Raw genomic sequence first — 11,186 nt, forward strand, 5'->3', positions numbered from 1 at the left:
CGCTAGCTAGTCGAAGACGCTCGGCGGAGGCTACTTGACCCAGCCGGCTCGAGACCGTCTGCCGTTAGCGGCGCCCTCGATGGATGATTTGCATTTGTGGGCAAGTTGAGGAACTCAGCTTAACCACAATGTTAACTTTTCTACAGGTGGGCATGGTGGGCCATCCGAGAATCTCCACATGTGTAAATTCTCTCACGTGGACGGCAACTTTTTCAACCCACAAGATACTAAATTTGAACATGTGGGTGAGCTCAGAGCCCAAATCACCCAAATCATGAATTTCGTCTCAGATGTACGGATTTTCGACAACACAATAGCAAATTTCGCTGTCCAACGGGTCGATGTATTTCATCAAGTGGGCTGGTACAGTGGCCTTCTGCAACCCACTGGGTGCAACTGGAGTCTTTGTACATTGGGTGGCAAAATTTAGCATGCCAATGGGTTTCAAAAATTTGCAACATTTTTTACAGTGAGGACTCGAACCGAACGTGTGACCCCACCAATGGATTGCTCTCCGAACGAGGAGTCCATTGGTGGGGTCACACGTTCGGTTCGCGTCTCGAAAAGTGTCCGGCAGTGCAGTGCGGTGCTGGATCCTAGAAAGCGAGTGGCCGGGTGCGAGTGAGACAGCTTTCCCTAATGGCGTTTGTTGTTGTTGGTTCGGCAGGTGAGCTCGGCCCCCAGCGCGGTGCCGGGCCCAGGCCAACACGATTGCCTCGCCGTGGACGCCGCTGTCCGGGCCCGGGGACGCCGACAAGGGCCTGGACCTGGACGTCGGGGACTGCGATGACGACAAGGACTTGGCGGCGGCCGACGCGGAGGGCGTCTGGTCGCCCGACATCGAGCAGTCCTTCCAGGAGGCGCTGGCCATCTACCCGCCGTGCGGCCGCCGCAAGATCATCCTGTCCGACGAGGGCAAGATGTACGGTAAGTCGAGGGTTCGAATCCCAGCCCCTTCTGTTTTTCGTGTGTGCGTGCCGCTCCCAGCGGAAGGCAGTGAGTGTGTGTTGAGCAAGGCCTCCTGATGATGTGCCCGTTCGCGATGAACGCCGTGGTGGTGCTGCAGACTGATTCCGAGAGTCGCTCTGTCTCTCTCGCACTCACGGGGCATGCGCTACAGGTGCGAGAGAGACAGAGCGACTCTCGGAATCAGTCTACTGTACGCGGCTCCGCGGCTACGCGCACAGGATGGGGGAGGCAGCGGCGCTCGTCGGTCTGTCTCTCTCTCTCTCTCTCTCTCTCTCTCTCTCTCTCTCTCTCTCTCTCTCTCTCTCTCTCTCTCTCTCTCTCTCTCCCCGGTCCGCTGCGCGCTGCGCCGCCTAGCCGCTCCGGCCGCCTCGCCCCCAGCGGAGAGCGTAGAGCGAGCGCTCCCTTGGTTGCCCTAATTGCACATTCTTGGCATAGTTCGGTCCCCGCCCACCCCCGCCCACCCCCGCCCACCCCCGCCGGGCCCGGCCGGCTGGGAGGGTGGGTAGCCCGGCAGCCCGCCGTAGCCCAGCTGTGGAAGGGTGACTTCCCGCCTGCGCCGGCAAGCCAGCAAGCCAGCACCGCCGGCAGAGGCAGATAGAGTGCTGTACCGTCAAAGACCTTTCGCCGGGGGGAAGGGGGAAGGGGAACTTATTTTCAAAAAGCTCTGTTACTCTCGGCGTTGCCGTCGGCCCTGTCCTGTCCTTCCCTGCGCTACCTTCCACCCTTTTCCCAGGTTGCACTATCCCTGTCAACTGTCTCCCCCCTCACCCCTTCCCCCCTCCCTTCCCCTGACTCCTTTGACCGCACTTCCCTCTTTTCCGCTCGCATTCTTCGACTGCAATAAACCCCGCGCTTTCTGTACTTCACCCCGGCCTTGCCTTTCGTTGTTGCTCACTTCGCTACCCCCTCCCCCCTCCCCCCAGCCCCTCTCTGTATTTCGCTTGTTTCTCTGACTCATTTCCATTATTTTGGCGTCGGTTAATCACTCACTCCTTGCAACTGTTAGACTTGGCTAGAAGACAGAATTCAATTTATCGGGGAGTTCTTATTTCAGAAGGTTATTGTCGTTGGTGTGGCTTTTGCGTTTGAGTTATTTTTGTGACTAGTTAACACTTTGATTGCAAGTATCTTGAACATTCCCCTGAAACTGTTTTTTGTGCTGGTTCTTATGCGGTTTTGTATAATGTTTCAGGACGGAACGAGCTTATAGCAAGATATATCAAGTTGAGAACAGGGAAGACAAGAACACGCAAGCAAGTTAGCTCACACATCCAAGTGCTCGCTCGGCGTAAACTCCGGGAGCTCCAAGCTAAGCTAAAGGTAGTGAGTATTTCCTATGTATCATTCATTTTCTTTTGTTTTTTCTTTTCTTTTTTTGTCTCATATAGTATTGTTCCCTTTTCTTGTGGTACATGCGTAGGCATAGTAGATTTATTTCATTTCAATCCAATTAGTTGTTTGTTTCCCCATCTCCATTTTTTGTTTGTTTCTTTTTTTTTTTTTTTTTTGATTTGGTATGTGTGAGTGCTGATAAGCATGTAAAAGCATGTACTCACCTTACAATCAAAGCACAGTGTATGCTGCATACATGCTTGCGTACACATTTCTTCAGTTCATGCAATATCGTCTTTCTTTCATTATCTGTATTTGGAAGTTTGCTCTTCTGTTAGAAGCAAGCCTATATATTTCTGGATTGCCCAGAATACAGTAGAAAACAAGTCTACAAGTTCTATCTATATTCTCTTTTCGATTTATAGAAAACTTGTTTGAATCTCAAATATCTTTGCTGGACATCACCTTCTTTTAACCAACCATAATTTTTTCCATTGGGTTTGCTTCATCCTGAATCCTGCAATTGAAGTGGAGAAGGCCTTAAATTTGGAGTTTAGGGTTTTAGGGCTATTATTGCCATGATCATCATATCTAAATAGCTTGAATGCATTTTGTTATCAGCCCCCGAGACTAGGCATCTCAAGTGATCTAGCCACTGACGATGCAGATTCAAACAGCACTGCACAGCACAGCGCGCTTCTTGCAAAGGTATATATGTGTATATTTATTGGAGATGTTTCACAATGTATTCATCTGGTTGTATGAGAAACAGCAAGATGGATTTGATTAGTTGATCAGGTGAACAGCAGGAGGAACCACATGAGGGCATAACTTGCCAAGCAGTGTTGTCACATAGCAAGCTTCCATGCTTTGAACATGACCGTTCACAAATGGCATATTCTAAGATCTGCTTGTTGATTGCTGCAAACTGTTAGCTGCATGTAGTTTTTTGTTTCTTATTCCCTACCTTCAATTTATTCCTTAGCATCTTCCTTAGAATGATATAACCTTGTACATGTCCAAGTAATATTTTGTTCACCTATTGCATCTTTGTTAAGATCTATGTGAAGGTGTATTTGTGGTTTTGGAGAGGGCCATTTTGCAAATTTCTTTTATGGGTCACTTACATATTACAATATGCCTACTGTCTCTCTCCATAGTGTTATTAATGTGACAGCCCCTTAATTGACCTCTTTTTCGGTTCCTTCAATGTTTCTTTCAAGTTTTTTAAAATCTAGCCTTAACATTATTGATGGATTTGTTTGTCATTCTGTCTTCAATTACTCCTGATGATGAAATCTGTTCAACCAAACTTGAATATCATACTGATCCATTGTTTAGTTGATTTTCTTGAACATTCTCCATGAACTGAATTTCGTTCTCATTCCCTTGTCTTTGTTGTTCAGTTCTGGCAACCCGGCCTTCAACCTGGGACTTCCCAAGAGTAAGTTTTTTTCCATGGAGTAACATTACTTTGGTAATATAGGGCCTTACGTGACACTGACTTTTGTTTTATTTTATTTTCCCTGCAGTGTCAAGCCGTTCAGTCAGTCAGCATATGCCGCTGGGAAGCCAGCTGCTGCTGTGTCATCCCCTGACATGGCCCTGCAAGCTGCACCACCACCAGCCTGGGAGGGAAGAGCCATCGCTACCCACAAACTGAGGCTTGTAGAATTTTCAGCCTTCATGGAACAACAACGAGACGCAGACAATGTAACGGCCTCAATCTCCCATAATTTATCTTCATATATCTCAACCAATCTGCAAAGAATTATCTGTATTGTAATGCACTTTATTTCCTATTGCAGGTCCATACGCACCTGTTTGTACACATAGGTGGCACGGTTACTTATTCAGATCCACAATTAGAGGTATGACTCGTCATTTCCACAAATTCAATTACTAAAGAGGTTGAAGCTGCAATCTCTTTTGACCCTCGGTTTTGTGTTACTTATTTTTGACTTGATTTTGTTTGCAGAGAGTAGACGTTCGTCAAATTTATGATAAATTCCCTGAGAAGAAGGGAGGATTAAAAGAATTGTATGACAAAGGTCCACAAAATGCTTTCTTCCTTGTCAAATTTTGGGCTGATCTCAATACAAACATAACAGAAGTATCTGAAGCATTTTATGGTGTTTCTAGTATGTAAGTATATCTGAAATTCCATACCACAAGAATTTATTCTTCCTTTTCCCACTTAAAAGCAATGTACTGTGTCTTCTGCACCTCTTTTCATTTTTGGTGTTTCTTTATGTACAGGTACGAGAGCACTGAGAACATGACAATAACGTGCTCGACAAAAGTGTGCTCTTTTGGCAAACAAGTTGTGGAGAAATTAGAAACAGAGTACGCAAGGTTTGAGAATGGAAGATTTGTCTACCGTATCCCTCGCTCGCCAATGTGCGAGTACATGATAAATTTCATTCATAAATTAAAACATCTCCCTGAAAAGTACATGATGAACAGTGTGCTTGAAAATTTCACCATTCTTCAGGTAAGAAATACTTGCTATCAGAGAGGATACCTGTCCATTCTGCTGCATGCCATATTCTGGAGGCTTCTTTGATGTTGCTTAGTCATTATGCCAGAACTGAAAAATTGGTTTGCTTTCATCTTAGGTGGTTACAAATCGTGAAACACAAGAAACATTATTGTGTATAGCATATGTCTTCGAAGTTTCAACATCTGAACATGGTGCACAACATCACATCTACAGGCTTGTCAAGGATTAACCAGCTTGGTAGAAGTGTTGTATGATAAATTGACTGGACCTTTATAACGTCATGTGATGCCATGCACATTGACCATTCATTTACTTGCTCTCCAGCAGTGCCTAATTTTCACCTACTTTGAAATGGTCTGAGTATATTGTATTGTGTCTTTTTTTTTATTAATCTAGCAGATGTAAAGAATATGGTGAGCGAGATGCGCCCTATTGCCCTGTATGTGAATGTTTACTGTACTTTCTTCAAAGACCCTTTATCCAGTAAAGATTTCATGTTTCTATGTCCCTCAATGGTTTTTATTAAATATTGTGTGTATTCATGTTGTAAATACTTATGAGTAACAGGTAATTAAAATTATAGCAATGACATGCTGGGCAGTATGGCGACTTTACACAAGGCAGCTCATGTATCACACTCGTTAGTTTTTATTGGCATGAAACTTGATTTTTTTTCTGTCTTCTTTGTTGATAAGAGACTTTTCTTTATTTTGTTGTTATAGGAAATTGGCTTTCCTACAAACTTTAAGGCAGCTTTTTTTCTATGTATGGAGTTTATTTTGTTTAAAGCCTATATCTATGTTATATAAATTTTGTTTATGGAATCTTTGACAGAGTGGGAATCGGTTACAGGAATGTTTCATGTCAGTGAAACACTGATGAGTGAAACAGTGGAGTGTGTCAATTTTGTACATGTCCAAACTTTCTCTTTATGGAAAGATTTGCATATGACTTGTCTGCTAGTGGTCATGTGCTGCCTCATAGGGACCCTGCAATCTTTTGATCTCTCCTTTAGTCAAAACTACGCATTCAGGGTGAGTTAAAAATGTCATATTTTAAGAGATTTTCACATGAATAGACTGTGAGAAACTTTATTGTCTAAGCCAAATTTTTTTTCCAAATGTTGCGGTTTGGATAAGTTAGTTGTATCAGATTGTTTCTTTTTAGATATTATATAGCATCACTATTGTGTATGAAAGAAAGTAATGAACAAAACTCTATATTTATCAATTTATCTTCTGTGAAGATTGTAAAGGTAGACCTTAACATTAATATCCTGTCATAACAATTTGTTCCATTTTGTGTGTGTTTGTGGCTGAGTGGGCAAAACTGCTATTTGACTACTTTCTCTAGCTGTGTGCGGCCGTCCTGTCCTGCCCTCTTCTTCTTTTCACAAATGTCTTTGATGGAACACTAGGTTTCTCACTCAAGTTTTTCTGGAATTGTATGTGTTGATTGGATTGGTCTGCTCATATTGTACCTAAACTTTTTGCTTTCTAATTTGAGCATTTGCGTTTAATAGCAAAGTAAAAGCAAATTACTAGAGTTAAATTTGTTGGCTGATGACTGCACAAGTTAATTTGGTTTGTTTCAATTTCTCTTGAGACGTTATGAATTGACAATAAGCTGATTCTTACTTTGTTTTTTGCTTCATGAATTCACACGCAAGACCCAATGTGGTTTTTCTTTAAATTTCATTATAATGATTTTTATTACAATTTCTTCAAACATGTGTTGTTTTTGTGTAAGAGACTGATCCCAAACAGCATGAAAAACTGAGTGCATGAATATACTTGTTTCAAGACGTATACTTTCCCCTGATAGCAACTTTGATATGATTATCATAGTTTTCTTTTACCTCCTGATTTATCTCTCTCACTCTTTTTCATAAGTGTGTTTTGCCCCCTATATGTGATTTATTTGTGGATGCTTGGATGCTTATGCGTTTTGAATCATCATAGCAGCATATCACTGCTTGTACTTAACACTTGGATGCACCGTCAGTTGGGGAAAAAAAGCATTTTGCTGATCCTTTTTCTTTTGTGCTATTCAGTTGAAAGGATAAATAATTGTCTTGTGGCCATATCTCTTAACTGCCATATCAGGTCATATCTATGAGTTTAATATCCAGTTATTGTGATTTGAAAGTTTGTTCTGGCTCTCCCTCTGATTTAAATTTGTAAACTGGCATTTAACAGCAGGCAATCATTAGCTTTTTAACCACCAGACATTACTGGCAGTCAAAGGACAAAATTTAATCAACACATTATAAGTATCTAGTAAATGTTTCTTTCCAAACTATTCTTTTCCTTTAAAGAAATAGATTTTGTATGATTTGATTTATGATGAATGACTGTTGTGCTAGCTTCAAAAGCCTGCATTAGCAACCTAGCAAGCTGGTATGTGGACCACGTGAATGCCCCCAAACTGCTTAACAAATTTCTGCATGTCTGATATGTACGTTGGTCGTGATCTTTCTCCTATAAATTTAATGTCCCTGAAAGACATAAATATTGTAATTTAAACTGAAAGTATTATTTGTGTAGACTTATCAAGAGAAATGTTGGTCTATTATGTAAAGTAGGTATTAGCATGCAGTGATAGTGTTTTTCGTTTTTTTTTTTTTTTTAGACCACATTATTTTAACTTATGTTTGATTCTTACGTCAAATCATTCTTAAGATCATTGATTCATTTCTCCTTAATTTTTATCATCTATTGTGATAGAACTTGTTTCTCTGACATCATTTGAAGACAAATTTAGTTGTGATGTCTTGCTGACACTGTGTAAGTATATGCATCGAAGGAGTGTAATTTAATAAGATTGAGAACTTTTTATATGACCCTGATTGACATAGTTGCAATTTGTATAGAACCACTCTGAAAGTGTTAAACACTATTTTGTACAAAGTTGCTTAATTCGGATACAGAAACAAAATGTTGCCATATATATAAATATATAATATATATTTTGAATTATTGAATAAATATGCAGTTGTAAAATGGTTTTAAAAAAATGGAAGTTTGATAGTAATGAAGGCCTGAAACTGGCCATCATTTTCTTTATACAGAGAGCAGCTACAATTGCTTTGTTTTCGTTCTTTTTGATAAAATGAATGTCTTTGTAAAACTGTGCTGCTTTATTATTGGCAACAACGCCAGTGGTATTCTCTAAATCCTCACCCCAACAGGTCAGTAAAAATTCAGACTTTTTAAAAAATGATATATTTTGATTATTCCTTGACAAAAATTAAAAATTGAAGGCTGACGCAAGCCAAGAATGCAGCAGAGGTGACCGACAGTTCACACAAAATTTGGCAATGATGCTTAAAACCACTTGGTCACGTATTTCTTGTGACTTAAATATCACCTATGGGTCTTAGTGGGAGACACAAGTTGTAGAAAGCATTTTTTGTCCAGAACTTATTGTCCTTCCACCCTACCCATCCTTTACTTGTAATGGTTGCAATATCTTCTCCTCCTGTGTAGTGCGGGTCCAATATTAGAAATTTGATTTCCCCAGTCGAGCGGTTGAAGTCCACACCTATAATTGTGTGTGCAAGAACTCCTCCACCTGAAGCATACAAAAGGTTCCACATTCATATTCATTCTCAAGAAAAAGATAAGTTATCGATGTAATATTTTAACAACAGATGACTAATTGAGTCCATTTGGTTTCTTCCTTACCTATCATAATCGGTGTGCCATGTGTTTGAAAATGGTAAGCAAGTTCAGAACCTAAACTTCCGACCTCCTCACCCGTGCTAGCAGTTAATATTTTGCTGGTGACACCTAACATAGTCTCCAGCACAAAGCTCACTTCTGTTGATCCAATCCATTTACGTGAACCAACGAAAGAGGATGGCTTATCACCAATTTTCACTAGACATTCTTGGATTTGCTTATGAGTGGGAACATTAATTTCTGTATATCCTTGCAACCTGACGACAATATTGTAAATTTCACTTAATTTTCATCACAAAACACAGCAGTATGATTGGACTAATACCAATGGATATCCTACCTAAACCATGACACAATTGTTTGTAATGAGCGGTAGGCACAGCCCCAACCATTATCATCGAAACGGTCCTGCATGTAATGATGGTAGCTGTACAAGCCCTTTACAACAGATGCCTGTCCTTCTTTCACTGGAAATCCAAGAAGAGAAAGCTTTAAAAGAAGAAAATGGAAGAGGGAGGGATGGGATGGGACAGAAGTGACACTTGCCTCCAGAATTCAATCCTTCATGAGGATTCGTTAAGGGGCCCCCTGAAGCCCTCTCCTCTGGGAATTTATAAGATTGAGACCGACGGAAAAGTGGTTGGTCAAGGGCATATCCAAAACTTTGGTGCAGAAGTTCACGCTGCCTCTCTGATGAAAGAAACACATTAGGTTACTATGTACACAAAGACTAAAGTTACTCCGGAAGTGCACTTACTCAAATTGGCATCAGATGAACTTTTGGGGTACATGGCTGAAATAAAGAGGCTGGATTGCACTGGAAGGAAATGGTACATCTCAGGATTGGAAATGTTTTGCTTGTCTGGAAAAGAAAAGATCCAAATGTTAGACACAGTGTATTACTATCATAATAAATTAAAGTGCAAAATAAGAATAGATACCTGAAGAAACTTGATGTGATAAGCTTTCTTCAACTAGCCTCAGTCCACATAGAACGGATTTGGATAAAACATTACATAGACTTCCTACTTTAGCATTCCGATGAACTTGTGACAGAACATCTATTTTCACTACTATATTCGCCGTTTCAAAAGAACCTGAAAAATTTATGGGAAGCCAACAATGACAAGGGAATGCAAGAGTCCTTTGCTGCAAAAAAGTTAAGCAAATACAAAAACAATCTGATGAAATACCCACGTCTCACATGTCGGAGAAGTGGAGCAATACTTTGAACATATTCTTTTCCCTGTTCCTTAGTCCCCTTAAGGTGCATGTGAGCCAGTAAGATGTCCTAGATTTGAAAAGCAAGATATGAGCAAAAGAAATCTAGAAGAGTAGCAGGGGTAGATCGATGGCTTGTAAAACTCACATATTCTTTATTGTCATGTTCAGAATCAAGAAGATCTTTTATCTTGTGATCAGCAGTGATTCCAGGCACCCCAGAAACTTTTTGACTCGTTGCCCCCATCAGAAACAAACGGTTTGATGGGAGGAGAAAGGCAACATCATTAGATAAAACCTGCAAATGAAGCAATGTAGGAGATGATAATATAATCTACTTCTTCAATAAGATCAATAAGATCAAAGTAAAAGACCTTTTGCCTGAAGTTTGCAAGTGCGACTTTGATGCCTTGTTGAGTTGTTTCTGCATCAATAACAAATTCTGCCTTGGTGCGAAAATAAATGAAGGCAGAGGCAATTTGAGCGTTTGTGGCTGTAGAGTATTTAACTCCTGAAATAGACCCATCTAGTAGAAAATGGGCTTTCAATTCATTCTTCACGCAACTTAGAAGAAGAGGAAATGCGACTTTGCCTTCACTCTGTAAAATAAACTTTAAAAACTCATTCTGTAAACAACTTGAATTTTTGTAAACAATTTTTAAAATTGTCACTTACTTGGGAAAAACAATGTTGTGCCTCTTCAACCTTGTCCCCAGTGGTAAACCCACCGCAAAGTTCTACTTCTGAAGGTACATTCTTCAAGAAACTTGACACTGACGGATTGGAATCAGTTTGTATACCAATACCTTGGACGACCAAGGTCCCATCGTGAAAATGTCCAAACAAGCCTCCTACAACTCCATCGTCTAGCTGTTTAAGTCTCTGTAACAAGCAACAAGGAGTCCAATTAACACTAACTCGGTGATGACAACACTCAATACGTGTATTCAATTGCGCGTTCATGAAAACACATGTCACGACAGTACTAGAAAGTTTTGTTTACAAGGAACCATATGTCTATGGTGGCTAAGGTTATAATTAGAGAATTATGACGAGGACATTAAGTGACGGAATGGACAGGACAAATGATTTATGTCGAAGAGACGGCTGAGATGTAGTTCTATCAAATTTGATGACTTCCTGCAGTGAGTTAAGGATAGTTCTTGCTGGGTTCACTGCACTGCATGACGTGTACGAAGCAGACAACCTAGTGTCGTGGATCAAAGATTCCCAATTTTTCTTCGTCATACTCACTGCTATGACATCGCAAGCGATTAAAACTTTGGGTGCACTTGGCATTTTCGTTCAGAGGAGAGCGTTCACTGTCAGTGACTGCACGGACAATAACAAACAGACTATAATGTTGACAATTCATTCAATGCACTTGACACTGCTCTGTACAGCACAAGCACAACGGCAACAGTGGTAACAGCTGTTATATTTCCCATAGTCATGAAGAGATAGCCTCGCTGCAGAAA

At 40.9% G+C, this 11,186-nt stretch overlaps 2 protein-coding genes across 4 annotated transcripts; one reads left to right on the forward strand and one right to left on the reverse strand.

Moving 5' to 3' along the window:
- Positions 1-178: 178 nt before the first annotated feature.
- Positions 179-7,933, forward strand: LOC117644686 (transcriptional enhancer factor TEF-1). Its single transcript, XM_034384297.1, has 10 exons — positions 179-245; positions 685-927; positions 2,162-2,289; positions 2,923-3,009; positions 3,708-3,745; positions 3,834-4,014; positions 4,110-4,172; positions 4,280-4,446; positions 4,561-4,795; positions 4,920-7,933. The coding sequence occupies exons 1-10, from the start codon at positions 179-181 to the stop codon at positions 5,031-5,033; spliced, it is 1,323 nt and encodes a 440-aa protein (XP_034240188.1). The 3' UTR covers positions 5,034-7,933.
- A 79-nt stretch (positions 7,934-8,012) lies between these two features.
- LOC117645134 (ufm1-specific protease 2) lies at positions 8,013-11,145 on the reverse strand. 3 transcript variants are annotated; one of them, XM_034385097.1, is made up of 11 exons: positions 10,792-10,956; positions 10,384-10,590; positions 10,083-10,319; positions 9,857-10,006; positions 9,685-9,778; positions 9,429-9,584; positions 9,245-9,349; positions 9,034-9,177; positions 8,828-8,954; positions 8,491-8,744; positions 8,013-8,377 (listed from the first exon to the last, which is right to left on the reverse strand). In XM_034385097.1, exons 1-11 carry the CDS (start codon positions 10,954-10,956, stop codon positions 8,163-8,165), a joined length of 1,854 nt encoding a protein of 617 aa, XP_034240988.1. In that variant the 3' UTR covers positions 8,013-8,162. The 3 variants fall into 3 exon arrangements, with proteins under 3 accessions (XP_034240988.1, XP_034240990.1, XP_034240989.1); XM_034385099.1 differs by lacking the exon at positions 10,792-10,956 and adding an exon at positions 10,963-11,145 and having other exon boundaries at positions 8,163-8,377; XM_034385098.1 differs by having other exon boundaries at positions 8,163-8,377; positions 10,083-10,307.
- Between the last annotated feature and the right edge of the window lie 41 nt (positions 11,146-11,186).

This window comes from Thrips palmi, unplaced genomic scaffold (assembly GCF_012932325.1).
Source record: "Thrips palmi isolate BJ-2018 unplaced genomic scaffold, TpBJ-2018v1 HiC_scaffold_18, whole genome shotgun sequence".
NCBI classification, from domain to species: domain Eukaryota; kingdom Metazoa; phylum Arthropoda; class Insecta; order Thysanoptera; family Thripidae; genus Thrips; species Thrips palmi.

What these genes read in the sequence shown, in the direction of transcription:
- LOC117644686 (XM_034384297.1), top strand. Translation starts at nt 179, where the DNA reads ATGTGTAAATTCTCTCACGTGGACGGCAACTTTTTCAACCCACAAGAT. An exon ending in TACTAAATTTGAACATGTGG is followed by an intron (nt 246 to 684) that starts GTGAGCTCAGAG and finishes CTCGGCCCCCAG; the next exon opens with CGCGGTGCCGGGCCCAGGCC. An exon ending in AAAATTTCACCATTCTTCAG is followed by an intron (nt 4,796 to 4,919) that starts GTAAGAAATACT and finishes CTTTCATCTTAG; the next exon opens with GTGGTTACAAATCGTGAAAC.
- LOC117645134 (XM_034385097.1), bottom strand. Translation starts at nt 10,956, where the DNA reads ATGACGAAGAAAAATTGGGAATCTTTGATCCACGACACTAGGTTGTCT. An exon ending in CTCTTCGACATAAATCATTT is followed by an intron (nt 10,591 to 10,791) that starts GTCCTGTCCATT and finishes TGCTTGTTACAG; the next exon opens with AGACTTAAACAGCTAGACGA. An exon ending in TGAAGGATTGAATTCTGGAG is followed by an intron (nt 8,955 to 9,033) that starts GCAAGTGTCACT and finishes TTGGATTTCCAG; the next exon opens with TGAAAGAAGGACAGGCATCT.